Source organism: Musca autumnalis, unplaced genomic scaffold (genome assembly GCF_047663935.1).
Source record: "Musca autumnalis isolate F117 unplaced genomic scaffold, ASM4766393v1 scaffold_3, whole genome shotgun sequence".
Lineage (NCBI taxonomy): Eukaryota > Metazoa > Arthropoda > Insecta > Diptera > Muscidae > Musca > Musca autumnalis.
The window spans coordinates 135,649,619-135,666,510 of NW_027411866.1; the positions used below are offsets into that span (position 1 = coordinate 135,649,619).

Genomic DNA, 16,892 nt, shown 5'->3' on the forward strand with positions numbered 1-16,892 from the left:
GTTCTAATGATGGGGTCTTAGGTCCACGTTTTGGTCTATCCCCGAGATTTTCGTTATTTTGAATGTACTCTTCATATTTTCCGATCAAATTGACTGTACTTTGGTATTTCGGGTTCTAAGTACACATAAAACCTCCGTACCAAAACCTCCGTACGACCTAGATCAACGTTTTGGTATAGTACCTATATATAGGTATCTCCCGATATCCAGAATTAAGAAGGTTTTAGCAACATTTTCCATTGGAAATGGCTGCAAATTTTGTTTTCGGGTTTTTAATAGACAAAACATCTACACACCAAACATTATTCACTTAGGTTCACGTTTTGGTATATCCCCCATACAAATGTCCTACATTCTATTACGTATTTTCATGTAAAAATGGGTTTAGAAAATTGTTGATAACATGAAAAAAGGCAAAAAAAGGCAGACGAAATTTTGGGAGTAGATACTTTGGAGTATGTAATTTAATATTAAAAAAGTCCTGTAGTGTTTCCGTGGGTTTCCCATAAGTTGCACTTTACTCAAAATTCTCTAAGTAGAAAAAATCTCATATAAATGTTTAAAGATTTTTTTCTGAATATTTACAACATCAAATAATGCTACAATTATTTTTTTTAATAAGCACTACTTCGAGACTATCTGAAAAAATTAAATTACGGTCATATTTATTTTTATTTGTTCATATTACTTGTCAATATACAAGTCATCAAAAAATTCGATTTTATCACTTGCAAAACAAAACTCCTAATAAATGTACCGTTATAACGGCGAATAACCATTAAATACAATATTGATAGTTATTTTTAGGTCTACCAGTATGTTTGGAAAAATACTGCATTAATGATTTTTAGTTAGCTCTTGGTCAGTTTTCGGACTTTTTCCCCGCTAGATTTGAATTTCGCCCACAGTGTAATGTAGGGAATGAATGCATTTGCGAGGCTGCTCAGGTTCTAGCCGACTCCAGGTCTACTGCGATAGAAGTTATGTTGCTGCTTTCTGCACCAAAACGTCTCCCAACGTGTGTCCATCATCTTCGTCGGTGTCCATCATCGTAGTCGTGGGAATACGAAGCAACCCCGTAAACTCCTCAACAACAAGAAGCACAGCATCTAACACCTCATCTTGATGTTCGGCGAAAATGCATTATTCCTGCAATTCAACGGTCTCCGCAACAGAGTCAGCGAAATAGTAGACTTTATGAGTCGATGGAATATAATGGTCGCCGCGATTCCAGAAGCAAAGCTCACAGTCACCTGTAGCTTGCAACGTTGCGATGATTACAACGTTTTGCGAAAGGATCGCACAATGACGCGGAGAATGAAAACTTGCCTTCCTTATACACCAGTATATCCAATATAGACCTACATCGTTTAAACTTGACTCTAGTGACCCATACATGGAATGAATGTAGTAGTAAAAAATTGGGACTGTCGAGGTAAAGTTGTTTAATGTGTATATACCGCCGATGAACAGTTGTATACTGCGTTATATGCCTGATATTAATTGGCTTTTGGACGGTAATAACCGTCTGGTGGTAGATTACTTTAATGCTCATCATGAGCCTTGGCATTCTGTATTAGGCAATGACCAGAGGGGTAAAACACCGGTCGGTCAAATCCACAATTTGTACGGTGATCGAATACGCTCCTGTGAGGATAAGAGGAGATTGCGACAGTGGCCAGACATTGCCATTGTGGCACCCGGTCTGATAAATGACGTGCCTTGGTTACGCGTTTTATTTTTCTTGGATCAGACCATCTTTCGATCATCGTCCCCGTGAGTAGACCACCCGACTTTATAACCTCTGAACGCCGTACTTTTCTGAACCATGGATTTAGAAAATTTAACAATCACCGCTTCAGTGAGCTGCCCATTCCATCAGACAAAATTTCCCAGCCTAGGGAACTCGTCGTACGGACGCTGAAAATCCAAGAGTTGCAGAACTAACTCTTGAAATTAAGAGGCTATTAGGCAAACATAAGTGGAAATAGTGGCTTGATCACCTGAAGCATTGCAACATTGTTACAAGATAAAGTATATTGTGGGCAAGGGTTAAATCACTATCGAATCCGTAAAGAAGGATGATAGAATGGCTGTTACCTTCAACGGCATGATGACAGATCCGAAGAGGTGCGCGTACAATTTATAGAGCACCACGAGAGTGATAGGGCGAAGAGGAGCTTGCTACGCCGACAGATCCGATAAGGAGGAGTTAAGTACTTAACAAGTGTCCTAAATCTTGTACCAGAAACCTGTAAAGTTGGCAGGGTGTTCCCGCTACTGAAGCCAGGCAAGGATGCCAGCAGAGGTGAATCGTACAACCCGATATTCTAGAGGCACTACTCCTCCCCATGATGAAGAGAAGTTTCCCAGTTGCCCAACCTCAGCATCGATTGCGGAAAATTCACAGTACCGCGACAGCTATGCACGTCATATCAACACATATCAGTCGAGGACTGAACCCGAACATACCGTGTGACCGAACAGTCATTGTGACTCTTCCAAGCTGTTCGAGGACATAGAGAAGACATCCCCGCAGCCGTGTTGGATAATCAACTACATGTTTGAAGGCCCGTCGTTGGTGGAATTCAGAAATTAGAAGTCTAAGACCCGTAAAGACAGGGAGTTCCCAAAGGCTGGCTGATATCACTGGAACTGTTTAATCTTTATACACAAATAATTGTTCCACAAACATCCCAGATGGTATAAGGGAGACTGTTTAATCTTTACCTTTCTGATATTCCGCACCCTCCAGATAACAAAGAGATCGAAATGTATGCGGATTATTGTACGATCTTGGCGTCAGGTCTTATCGTCGATGACATACATATTTGCTAGTTCAAATGTTTACATGGCTGCCATAGAGCAGTTATTCCATGTGAGGAATATGAAAATATCCACCGCTAAATCCAGTCCACACTGTTTCCCACGGATGAAATGAGGCTTCAACTGAACATATTGGTCGATGGTGTATTGATTCCGACCACAAACGACCCCAAAATGTTAGCTGTAACATTCTATAGCACTTTTAAGTCGTCCGTGCAAGCCAAAACTCTTTGCGAGAAGATCAGAAGTAAGAATAAGGTTCTCAAGACGCTGTCTGATAGCTCTAAACTTTAGCACCCCAGTGTGTTATGCAAACGCCGCACAGTGGTTCAGAATGGGTTTTTCCTGGTCAAAATTCTCTAACTTTTGAACGGACAGAGATATTTTCATAATTTTTTGTTAGACAGATAACACAATCAGCTTTCAAACGAATCATAGTCTGGCAGTCGCAGAGAAATCCAAGGTCAACATTAAACTTTTGGGTTCTTAAAACTATTTTTCATCAAAAAAATCAAAAAAAAAAATGAAAAAAAATTTCAAAAAAATTTTAAAAAAAAATTTACAAAAAAATTTGAGTTTTTTTTTTCAAAAATTAAAAAAATACTCCTTGGTGTTTTATAAAACTTATATACATAACTCGTATAAAAACTCATATACTCAAAAAATTTTAAATTTGTATCAAAAAGCTGTAATTCATATGGAAAAAGTATAGAAAAACACACAATTTTAACCATGTAATTTCAATAAATTGAAAAAAGTGTTAAACGGACGGAACGGGTACAAAAGTATATTTGGGCTAAAAGAGGAGACCTTCGAACGTCTTTCTGTGAATACAGAACTTTGTTCCATGTTTTTCCACAAAAGTTCTAGTCCACTAAATTTGGAACTTCATAAAATTTAGTATCGGAAGAAAAAATAAAATAGATCATGTTGTGTAAACGCTACGGTTATTTACTAAAACGATTTTTAAAGGCCACAATCCTGCCTACCTTACAAAAAAACAATGAACGCAACATATGTTATAGTTTCCGAGAAATAGCTACGTCTTTCTCCAGAAATTTGCAAAAATGAAGTATTTCCCAAAATTGGCGAAAATGTTCGTCTTTAGGCGCACACCACGCACACACCTTGCAATATTTTGACCTACTTTTTTGGTTTCCTTAGTTCCAATATGTTTACTATCGAATCCCATATAGAAAAAAAATATCTTTGACAAAACAAAATTTTGATTTTTGGCCAGGAAAATCGATTCCTGAACCATTGTGCGCCGTTCTGAGTACGCTATGCGGCGCCAGTGTGGCATGCAAACGTTAGCGCTACGCAGTGGAAGAATATTCAAAACTTCCAGAATGCGGCCCTGAGGACTGCCATAAAATGCCTTTTCACTTGTCTCTTGTGGACGATCTTTATAAGGAGACGAAGATTTTGCCTGTGCATCAGCACAACCAAGAAGTACCTACATGGGTGTTACCTCCGTGAGCACACCTGCCACAATCTAGTTGGCACCCAGACAAGTTAGAAAAGGTCTTCATCATCTAGAGAGGGAGGTCCAAACATTCACACTAATTCACTTGCGCATGCAGTACAATATGAATGTCGTATTCGGAGACCACCCACATCCATCGCAGCAGAAGAACGTCAGCTGTCAAGGCAAACAAGAGCGGTTTTAGCCCAAATAAAATCCAAACAAAAGTCCCTTCTTCAAACCCTATTTGGTTATGTTCTAAACTAAAATAGAATTAGTTTTCTTTCCTGTCCACAAATTTCAGGTGGAGATATTTTATGACCACGGATGCCCCCAAAAGCTTAAATTAGGTCAAACAATTTACCTAAAAATACCTTCAATTGAGTGGCACCTTTATGTGGGGCCTATATGGAAGTTTGGACCTATGTTGACAAATTTTGTCAAATTACAGATAGTTCGGTCAACAAATTTAGCTAAACTCCTCAAAACACCTGAAATCGGAGGTACAATTATAAATTTCGCCCGATGGTTTTAATTTATGTTTTGTTGTTAAATAAATAAACATGGGGTCCATACCAAAAGATGGACCTATGTTGAACATTTTCAGTGGATAAGTTTTGTGACCACTCGGAACATCAAATTATAAATAGTCCGGTCGAAAAATGTAGCTAAAATCCTGAAAATGACGAAAATCGGGATTGACCTTTATATAAGGGCTATACCAAAACATGGGCCGATGTTAACGATTTTTGGTGGAGAAGTTTCGTGATCGCTGAGACCCTCAAATGTCCGATTACAGCCAGTTCGGTTAAAAATTTTAGCTAAAATCCTCAAAATACCGAAAATCGGTAGGTACCGTTATATGGGGGCTATACCAAAACATGGACCTATATTGACGATTTTTGGTGAAGAAGTGCAGTGACCCTTAAGAACCTCAAATGTCAAATTACAACTAATATAATAATAATAATAATTGTTCCACAACATCCCATACGGGACAAGGGAGACTTCTCTCATATCAATGAGTGCACCCCGATTCAATTTAGCTCAATGATATGGGACCTACTGTTTATCGCCGAGTCTGAACGGCGTGTCTTAAGACACCACTTATGGAGAAGTTTTTCAAGGCTGAAATACTCAGGAAATGTCGCCAACATTACTGAGGGGTGTTTTGCCACCGTTGAAAAATGTTTGATGTTGCTTGGCCGGGGAATCGAACCCCCGACCTTCTGCGTGCAAGGCGGGCGTGCGTACCATTGCACCACGGTGGCACCCAAAATTACTGAGGGGTATTTTGCCAACGTTGAAAAGTGTTTTGATGTTGCCTGGCCGGGGAATCGAACCCACGACCTTATGTGTGCAAGGCGGGTGTGCATACCTTTGCACCACGGTAGCACCCAAATTACAGCTAGTTCGGTTCAAAATTATAACTAAAATCCTCAAAATACTCCGGAGGTACCATTATTTTAGGGCTATACCTAATAATTGACGTATGTTGACAGTTTTTCGAGGAGTAGTGTTGTGTCGGTTAATACTTGTAGCTAAAACTCTCAAAATACCGAAAATCGGGAGGTACCGTTATATGGGGCTATACCAAAGTTGGGTTGATATAACCATACTCGAACGAGAACTGCCTATGGAAAAAGGTATTCGGGTTCATAAATATATCTCTCTAACTGCATTTTTGTGGAGGCTAGACTGATTACAACAGACGGACATTGCTAAATCGACTCAGAATTTTATCCTGACCAATAATATATATACTTCAAAGGGTCGCTAATGATTCTTTCCATGTGTTACAAACGGAAAAACAAACTTAAGATACCCTCCATACGGTACATCCCGATTTTCGGTATTTTGAGGGTTTTAGCTACAATATTTAACCGAACTAGCTGTAATTTGACATTTGTGGTTCTCTGTGGTTACGAAACTTCTCCACCAAAAATCGTCAACATAGGGTCCATGTTTTGGTATAGCCCCCATATAACGGTACCTCCGGATTTTCGGTATTTTGAGGATTTTAGCTAAAATTTTTAACCGAGCTATCTGACATTTGAGGTTCTCAATTGCCACGCACAGCGATAAGTGACCGATTGACGTTAGTAGCTCAAAAATTTTAGTCAGGCAGGAGGAATATTAAGTGTTACAAACCAGTCCCCTCTTCTGAGCAAATTTCACAATTTAAAAATTAGCTGATATTTACTACTCAATATGGCCATAAGTTCCTTAAATTTTAAAACAAAAATTAAAAATTTTGTACTCACCGGATTTCCAGCACATAAATCTGTCAATTGCCGAACAATAATATCAATTAATACTTTGGTATCATTGGTATAAAACATTGCTGCCGTCTCTGCTACACTAAAGATATCGATAAACATTTTCAATACTGAATTCATACAATCTGTTGAATGTTTTAGAACTTTAATGGGATCCTCTGAAATTGGGGAAATTTTTAATTCACATTATTTACAAAGCGTTACAAAGAAATAGCGTATACAACATACCTTCGCGATTCAACAATAACAGAATTTTCTCGGTAAACACTTTCGCCGAGGGTAATGTTTGCATTGCTTCAACAACAACATTATGATTGTTGCTATCATTAAATTGTAAATTAAACGCTAAAACTAATGATATAACCATATCGACTAGAATTTCAGGATTATTGCCTTCGATAATTTCCAGTAGAAAGGAGGCAAAGTGAACGCCAAGATAATCTGAAAGAATGTAACAAAATTATTTAGCTTTAAAAAGTGTTCTTAAATGTTTTGTTGTTAATAGAAACCGTTCAGAAAAATTGATAGGGTTGAAAGATCACGATGCGCCAGGTGCTTGCACCTGGAAAGGTTTTGCGGACTCTGAAACTACAATGTTCATAGATGAGAAAAATAAAAAACCAAAATAATCACCGAAGCGCTTTTTAAATAAATCGCGGTCAAAGTTCACATTTTTTAGGGTTTTTTAGATTTCACGATTTTGCTTCCATTCCTCCCATTTAAAGTTGGTTCAGGCGCACCGTGAGATGTCAGTCTCACATAAAAAGCGTGTCCGTGTACTCGATAATTTGCAATAATATTTCTATACATGGACATGCATTTGTATATATGTATATCACTGAGTGTTTTTTTACATACCCTGATGATTAACTGGCATAGGTTGGCCCAATGAGAATATAATTGTTAGCATTTTGACTAGCTGCTTAAAACGATCTAAATTCGCAAAATTTGTCTTCATATCTTCGACAATTTCCAAAGGCAACACAGACGTCAATAGGATATCGACAATAATGTGATCCAAATGGCAGGCAGCTGTAAAGGTTTTTAGCAATAAACGTTTTATATTCCAACGTGTTTCCATTTGGTAATATTGGACTAAATTGACTAGTGCCTGATACTGGTCACAGGACATTTCATAACAGCAAATCGTTTCATCGGCATTACTCTAAAGGCAGAAAACAAACAAATTATAAAACATTTTCTCCCCCTATTGTCATTGTCACACACTTACCAATATATCAATAAGATCCTCCAAAAATTGTACAATATCATCTTCGTCTTCATACAACATCCAGGTGCGCTGTTCCGAATCATTTTTACAATCAGCCAATTGAGAAAATATATATTGCAGTTTCTTGGCATCATGTGTCATGCCAAGCAGTTCTTTGGGTGTTTCCACTTTCTCAGTAACATGAATGGCCACCGCTTCTAAATAGGGATTAATGGCACCATTGTATAGTTGTTCCAAACTTGTTAGCACAACACGTAAAGCTTCGCAGGATAAATCAAAACTTAAATTAGTATTACGGCGTATAACATCAACAATTTGGTAGACATCTGATGATTCCACTTTTAAATTTGGTCTTGGATAGCCTCCAGTATGGGCTAAGGCTGCTGCAGCAGCAGCGGCATGCAGCTGTTGTAAAGCAGCTGCACTATCTTCACTATCCAGTGCTTGACTATTATCATTACTGTCAGCTTTAACGGCAGTGCCATTGGCAGGATTTCTCTCATCACTGCCATCAGCACCTTCACTACCCTCAGAGCGGTCATTATTAACAGTCTTATCATCCTTTTCTGAAATACCATTTTGTGCTTTTACATGATTCCGGCTACTGCCGTCAGCTTCATTTGTTTTTATGGGCTTTTCTTTAGACTTTCGTTCTTTACTTGTCGTCGAGTTCGACGTCAATGATTCCTTGTCTGATTTAAGGGTGCCATTTTCTTTTGAATGTGTATACGAAGCAGAGGAATCGTTTAAACTTGGTTCTTTATAGGTGGTGATAACATCTTCACTTGTTGTTGTTGTCGTAGTCGTGGTCTCTGAATGTTCGGAGGTAACACTATTATCTTGAGCTACATCATTGACTTTATTTTGTGCAGGTGATGGTGATTGAGCCTGTTGTTGTTGACATTGACTTTGCTGGGTCTGTACTTGCATTGAACCCATACTGGGTGATTCGGTTATCATTAGAGGCAATGTGGTGGCCATGGAAGGACTTGATATTGATTTCTTACTACTATCCAAACGTTTTGAATGGGGTGGACTATGTGGTCGATGTTCCTGTGCATGTGGTGCACTGTGTTTGCTATCGCCAATGCTCTGAGAGAAGGATAACGATGAATCGGCATCTCGCTCGGAATTGTCCTGAAAGAAAAGAGGAAGAACAATTAGTTAATAGTGGTTTCTTAAGAGTATAATCTTGGAATTTCTGGGAATATTTTTTTTTGGACTAGTTGTATCGGCTTCGGCCTATGTTCGGTCTTTCGGTGCGTCAGATGGCCCTGGCTTTAAGGAGTTGTTTGCTGTTGCCGGGGCCAGATTATTGACGACTACAGTCGCTGGAATGGCTGTTGTGTCAAGTTCGTCATACAATAAACTGTCCTCGACCCCAGCAGAAGCACTATCCTGGCTGAGGCTCAGTGCCACCGTTCGCTCAAGTAGGGCTTAATATTGTCGGCTTTGTTCAGCAAGACTGTCCTTGACAATTTCCGGAAACTACCGTCCCGTCAACCGTAGGCTGGTTTCCCCTGTCGTTATTTGGTCAGAAGCATTGTTCTTATCAGTGGGTTTTGAGATAACTGTTTTTTTCTGACTGACTTGTGAGAAACAGAGCTGCAGGCTGTTGTTCCCTTGCCTACACTGTGAATTGCAGCATCATTCGTTGGGATAGAAAAAGGGACAATGGTGAGGTCAGACATATTCTGATATCACCTCCTCCATTCTTTCCCAATTCTATCTTTTTCTGGAAATTATGAGCATTTCATTCACAGACGGTGGATGTTAACGCTGGACCTCTCTATCTAGATCATGAAGATACCTCCTGAGATGCCTGAGTGGGGGGCCCTATCCACAATATGGCTATTAGGATGACTCTCACGGTAACACCTAAGCATGTACTGCAACGACAGCATGCCATTGCGTTGTCGTCCAACTCTGTACTCATTTCCGCAGTCCATTTGGAGAACAGAGTGGCCGTACACATAGTGACGTGTATTTGGATATACCTCCCGCGAAGAAAGATTCTAAGATCGATTAAAAAGGAGTTCAGCGTTTTACAAATGACATTACGGAAGGTACCCCACACCAATATCGATAATCATCCTTATACATAACAATCCCAATGCTGGAGAAATGGAAAACAGCAAATATTAAACAGTTCCGGAGATATCATCTCTCGTTAGGTAACTTCCTTTTAAACATTACGGGCTTCGACTTTTTGTTCCTTAATTCCACAACTTGCGTCCTCATATATAATTCATAATCCAACGTTTCAAACGTTGGTCCGAGGGTAGTCTGTCGGATGTCGTGAAACAGCGTGGAATGCTTAACAGTATTAAAGACTTTTGACAAATCTAGCGCCACCAACCCTGACCTATTGCACGGTTTGTTCTGGCGTGTAGCGAGTTTGTAGTGCTTTGCGGTTTACGGAAGCGATGCTGATGACCGGCAACTTTACAGATATTTCTTATATTGGGGAGGACTAAAACCTCAAGGGTCTTTGCTACGGGAGACAAAAGCGAAATCGGTCTGTACGATTCACCTTTGCTGGCATCCTTGCCTGGGTTCAGTAGCGATTCCACCCTGTCCATTTTCCAGACTTAGGGCACGATGTGAGTGGCTAGTGACAGGTTGAGAACTTTAGCGAGATACTCAACTGCCGCACTCATACACCTGTTTCAGCAATACCATGGACTAAATCATAATATTTAGATGATTTAGCCCTCATAATGAAATGTGCAACATCATCGATAGTGAATTGTGATGGTTCGTGCTTCCTAAGAACCTTTCTATAAGGAAGGGTGCTTGTTAAGACTCTTTCTATAAGGAAGGGGTGCTTCTTAAGACCCTTTTTATAAGGAAGGGTGCTTATTAAGACCCTTTCTATAAGGAAGGGTGCTTATTAAGAACCTTTCTGTAAGGAAGGGTGCTTCTTAAGACCCTTTCTATATGGAAGGGTGCTTCTTAAGACCCTTTCTATAAGGAAGGGTGCTTCTTAAGACCCTTTCTATAAGGAAGGGTGCTTCTTAAGAACCTTTCTATAAGGAAGAGTGCTTCTTAAGGTCCTTTCTATAAGGAAGAGTGCTTCTTAAGATCCTTTCTATAAGGAAGGGTGCTTCTTAAGACACTTTCTATAAGGAAGGGTGCTTCTTAAGACCCTTTCTATAAGGAAGGGTGCTTCTTAAGACCCTTTCTATAAGAAAGGGTGGTTCTTAAGACCCTTTCTATAAGGAAGGTTGCTTCTTAAGACCCTTTCTATAAGGAAGGGTGCTTCTTAAGACCCTTTCTATAAGGAAGGGTGCTTCTTAAGACCCTTTCTATAAGGAAGGTTGCTTCTTAAGACCCTTTCTATAAGGAAGGGTGCTTCTTAAGACCCTTTCTATAAGGAAGGGTGCTTCTTAAGACACTTTCTATAAGGAAAGTTGCTTCTTAAGATCCTTTCTATAAGGAAGGGTGCTTGTTAAGACCCTTTCTATAAGGAAGGGTGCTTCTTAAGACCCTTTCTATAAGGAAGGGTGCTTCTTAAGACCCTTTCTATAAGGAAGGTTGCTTCTTAAGACCCTTTCTATAAGGAAGGGTGCTTCTTAAGACCCTTTCTATAAGGAAGGGTGCTTCTTAAGACACTTTCTATAAGGAAAGTTGCTTCTTAAGATCCTTTCTATAAGGAAGTGTGCTTGTTAAGACCCTTTCTATAAGGAAAGTTACTTCTTAAGATCCTTTCTATAAGGAAATTTGCTTCTTAAGATCCTTTTTATAAGGAAGGATGCTTGTTAAGACCCTTTCTATAAGGAAGGGTGCTTCTTAAGACCCTTTTTATTAGGAAGACCACAGAGCAGTCTATTAATTTATTAGCGGTCAGCAAGGTTTCTGAAAGGTGATGTAATCCCACTGCGACCGGTTCTATGCACCGGATTGACTCGGAAGAACCTATTGTGTGTGCTTAGCTGAAGTTTTTGTTTTTTTTACTTACCAAATACATTCTCTCCATTGATATTTTCTTTTCTCTCAGCCTTTCGAGGAGTTCTTCTTTTGGCATAATTCCATTTATTTCAGTTTCTTTGGATAATTCCAGTGATTCAATGGAAGAGTTTAGGAAACTTATCAGGAAATCTGGTTCAACCTATAAAAAATAAGAAAAAAAGTTAATTCAACACTGGCAAATAAAAAAATATCTAAGAAATATCTGTTGACTCAGCTATACCCAACACATACAAGCACATATTAACATATTTCCATAACTCTGTTAATAATTTCCTCCCAGCAGCGCAGATGGTGTATGAAAAAGTTGTAGGTGCAAAACATTAACTTTTCCCATCCAATGCACAACAAACAGCCTTCAAATGCCTATGTGCAAGGGTATGTGTATACATGTCCTTGATGTTTCTCTTCCTCAGCACAGAAAATTGTGTAATATCCTTGTTATTCTCTTTGCGGACGATGTCAGCTAATTGAATTTGTTTGCTTTATTCTTTTTTCCTGTTTTTAATTACTCATAATTTACATGTAAAGTTTGTTCTTCCTTGATGCAATAAAAAACAACAACAAGAAGAACTACATTACCGACACACATACATACATATGAAGTTGGTTTGATGTGTAAATATACTTGTGGTGTTATGAATGCAAAGGAATGTGTTGGGTGATAAATTTAATAGAGAATATAAAAAGAAAACTTTAAAAATTAACCCTTTAAAATAATTTTTATTTATTTTTAGCAATTTAATTGGAACGAAGATAGAGGTGGGGATTTTTAATCTAATATTAAATTTCTTTCTTTTATTATAGTTTGGATTTACCGAACAGATTTATAGCGTTCCAGTTAACTTAAAATTAAAAGTGATGATTGAAATTCCAGGAGGAGCATCTTAACATTAACTTTCAATGTAAAAATTATATTTTTAATGCCTCCAAATTGGTTTATTGTGCGTTTGAAATCTATCAGATATTAAAAGAACACATATAATAATGACCCATAGCCTCAGAAAATGTATATAATTTTCAAAATATTTCTAATAAGGATTTAAACTAGAAATTTCGGAGTTTATCTTTGTGCCGTACGTAATTTGTAATTAAAAGTTCTCACTTTTAAAACAAACACTCAACTAAAATGAAATAATTATTATTAGGAGCAACAATTATTCGACCACGGACACCGCAATATCTAAATTATCTAATCTAAAAAAATGTGTTTAAACAGGTGGTATATTTACACTGTGCAACATTTTCAAGGTAACCTTGTGCAAACAATGTGGGCTGAGGATTTTTTGAAAGTACAGACACAAACGACAAAAACCCTAGTTGGGTTTTGAAATGTCAGATCCAGCTTGGATTTTATGGCCCCATCTAAACATGGTTAAATATTGACTTTTTAAAGCAATTCTGGGCTACATCTCTGAAACCTATGTGAATTTTCATTTGACCTCTGAAGCAAATTTGTGTATAAGGGCAATAATAAAATATTTGTAGAAGTAATGAAATCGAAAAACTACATTTATTGCCTTAAATTTTATAAAATATCGAAAATTTCCATAATTTGTATACATTTCGCACCATATTTCCAAAACCATTAATTTTTTCTTTGGGAAAATATTCGCTGGAATGTAATACACATCTCTTCAGAACATGTCATTGTTGTAAAATGCCTCTATCACGCTGTTTTTGGTATATTTTTCAACGACCCTTTAATAAATACATATGTCAATAAGTTTCCTTTCGTGAATAAGTCTTCTTCATACTATATTTCAGTAATTTCGGTAAAACAATGTGAGGCACCATTCTATGGGGGCAATTTTAAAACGTCGATCTATACCGACAAATTTCTGACGGAAAGTTTTTAGGCTCAAAGAAGACTAAATACCAAATTTCCTATATTTCGGTAAGAGAATGTGGCTAAAACTTAAAAAATACAGAAAATCAAGAAGTACGCTTCTATGGGGATATAGGAAGACGTGGACCTATACTGATAATACTCTTCTGGAATATTTTATAGCTCTTGGAAGACGAAATAACGAATTTCAGCCATTTCGGTTGGATATTGACTTCACAATCTTCAGTATTACGAAAATCGGGAGGTACCGTGGGAGCTATATCGAAACGTGGACTTATACCGACGAATTTAAGTCAGAAATGGGGCAATATGAAAGCGTGGACCTGTACAGACATATTTCTGGCGAACAATTTATATCACATTGAAGACTAAATACCAAATTTCAGCCATTTCGGTGGAATATTGAGGCCATAACGTTCAAAGTACCGAAAATCGGGTGGTACCGTTCCTTAAAAATACCGAAAATCGGGAGGTACCGTTCTATGGGGGCTATATGAAGGTGTGGACCGATACCGACAAAATTCTGGGGGAAAATTATATACCCCTATAGAAGACTACGTACCAAATTTCAGTCATTTTGGTAGGATAATGAAGCTAAGACCTTAAAAATACCGAAAATCGGGAGGTACCGTTTTATGGGGGCTATATGAAGGTGTGGACCAATACCTACAAAATTCTGGGGGAAAGTTTTGCACCCATAAAGAAGACTACGTACCAAGTTTTAGCCATTTCTGTAGGATAATGAAGCTAAAAGCTTAAGAATACCGAAAATCGGGAGGTACCGTTCTATGGGGGCTATATGAAGGTGTAGACCGATACCGACAAAATTCTGGGGGAAAGTTGTATACCCCTATAGAAGACTACGTACCAAATTTCAGCCATTTTGGTAGGATAATGAAGCTAAAACCCTAAAAATACCGAAAATAGGGAAGTACCGTTCTATGGGGGCTATATGAAGGTGTGAACCGATACCGGGAAAATTCTGGGGGAAAGTTTTATACCTCTAAAGAAGACTACGTACCAAATTTCAGCCATTTTGGTAGGATAATGAAGCTAAAACCTTAAAAATACCGAAAATCGGGAGGTACCGTTCTATGGGGGCTATATCAAAACGTGGACCAATATATCCCATTTTCAATACCAACCATCCTGCAAGTAATAAAAACTTCTTTACCAAATTTTGACTCTCTATCTTTAAAATTGCGAGCTGTATCTTGATTTCAACAGACAGACAGACGGACGGACATGGTCAAATCGACATAGAATTTTATGCTGATCAATAATATATATACTTTACTAGTGGACCCGGCGAACTTCGTCTCGCTATTAAGGAATAAAATTTCATACAAAAACTCAATTTTCGATTTTTCCAATTTTCCGACTTTTCCAGAGGGATTTTCCAAAATTTTCTTCCGCAAAGACCTTCTCCTCGAAAAGACGAATAACTGACAAAAAATTTTACAGAAATCGGCCTAGTCGTTCTCATTTTATGAATTACTATACATTTTTTTCACCATTTTTATATATACATATATAGATAGATAGGGTCTCCTGCGAATATTTCGATGTGTTGCAAACGGAATGACAAATTTAATTATACCCGAAATCCGAAATGCGAGAATAAACTGTTGGTGTAAACTGTGTTTGAAATATGTGTTGTAAAAGATATGATGCAAAATACCGCTGAAACAACATTAATTAAGCGTTGTAGAGTTTAGAATGTTCTGAAGAATTGTTGAGAACTTTATTTGGAATATTTTTGCAAAACGTTACTTGGTTCAACTCCTAGTAGTTTAGCTGATACTGACCAGAATTTTAGCAATTATGTAAAATGTTTTTTATTTTATCGATTTTGATGCCCTAGATGGATAGTTACTTATATGGTCTGTTGAAAAGATAAGTTCTACTAGTTCAAGGCTACAATATTGCCTAAGACAGACAAGCCAAATTCCTAAACGTTTCTCAGATAAAGTCCTGATAAATGAAAAAAGCTGTAGTTTTAGCAAGGTTTAGATGAGGCCATAAAATACGGACTGGATATGACAGGACAAAACCCTTTCAGGGTTTTTATAGTCTCAATATTTATTTTCAAAAAATACCGTCAAACAATGTAGCTTAAATCCTTAAAATATCGAAAATGGGGAGGTACCTTTATATGGGGGATATACCAAAACTGGGCATATGTTGATGATTTTCGGTAGAGATGTTTTGTGACTTCTGGGCACCTCAAATGTTAAATTAATGGTAGTTTGGTGAAAATTGTAGCTAAAACATTCAAAATACCGAAAATCGGAAGGTACCGTTATATGAGGCCTACACCGAAACATGGACCTATAGTGGTTTAGTAGTTTTGTGACTACTGGAAACCTGAAACATCAAATTCCAGGTACTTCCGTCAAAAAAGTAGCTAAAATCCCCAAAATAACGAAAATCGGAAGGTGCGGTTATATGGGGGCTATACCAAAACATGGAGCTATGTTGACAATTTGTGGTGGAGATATTGTGTGACCTCTGGGAATCTCATACATCAAATAACATGTAGCTCAGTCAAAAAGTGTAGCTAAAATCCTCAAAATACCGAAAATCGCAAGGTACCGTTATATGGGGTCTATACAAGAACATGGACCTAGGTTGACTATTATTGGTGGATACGTTTTGGGACTATTGAGAGCGTCAAATGGCAAATTACTGCTTGTTCGGTTAATATTAACTAAAATTCCTAAAAACAATGAAAATCAGGAGGTACCCTTAAAAGGGGGGCTGTTTCAAAACGTGGACTATGTTGACATTTTTGGTGGAGATGTTTAATGAGCTCTGTGAACCTTAAATGTTATATTATAGGTTGTTCGCTGAAAAATGTAGCAAAAACCCTCAAAACCCGAAAATCGGGAGGTACCAATAAATGGGGGTTATACCAAAACATGGACCTACGCTGACAATTTTTGGTGGAGAAACAAAGTTAATATAGGGTGGAGAAACAAAGTTAATGGAGGGTATAATGAGTGGGGCCAGAACTAGGGATCCCTTCTGAGATATTGATGGGAAATATATTTTCTTTCGTTTTCCTTCGGACTATGGAATACAGTCTAACATAACACTAGCATTATTCCACTACAGCTCATTACTATGATGATGTAAATAAATTCTTAATTTCCATTTCCGGCAGGCTCTAACTCAACTCAGCAGTTCTGGTCTCTTCTCCGAGGATGCCAACATATCCATATCAAGTGTCTGAGCAGTGTTTTTCAGGCAGAGATACTGACGCAAATACTA

General features: G+C 38.0%; 1 protein-coding gene across 4 annotated transcripts in view; it reads right to left on the bottom strand.

Annotated features, from left to right (window-relative positions):
• Nucleotides 1-16,892, bottom strand: part of LOC141397791 (NCK-interacting protein with SH3 domain) — a 73,896-nt gene that overhangs the window by 2,753 nt on the left and 54,251 nt on the right. For all 4 annotated transcript variants that reach the window (XM_073974514.1, XM_073974515.1, XM_073974517.1 and 1 more), the window contains 5 exons: nt 11,763-11,912; nt 7,802-8,938; nt 7,429-7,735; nt 6,799-7,011; nt 6,556-6,728 (listed from right to left, as the gene is read on the bottom strand). In XM_073974514.1, coding sequence (XP_073830615.1) covers nt 6,556-6,728; nt 6,799-7,011; nt 7,429-7,735; nt 7,802-8,938; nt 11,763-11,912 — 1,980 coding nt within the window. The remainder of the gene's footprint in view (nt 1-6,555; nt 6,729-6,798; nt 7,012-7,428; nt 7,736-7,801; nt 8,939-11,762; nt 11,913-16,892) is intronic.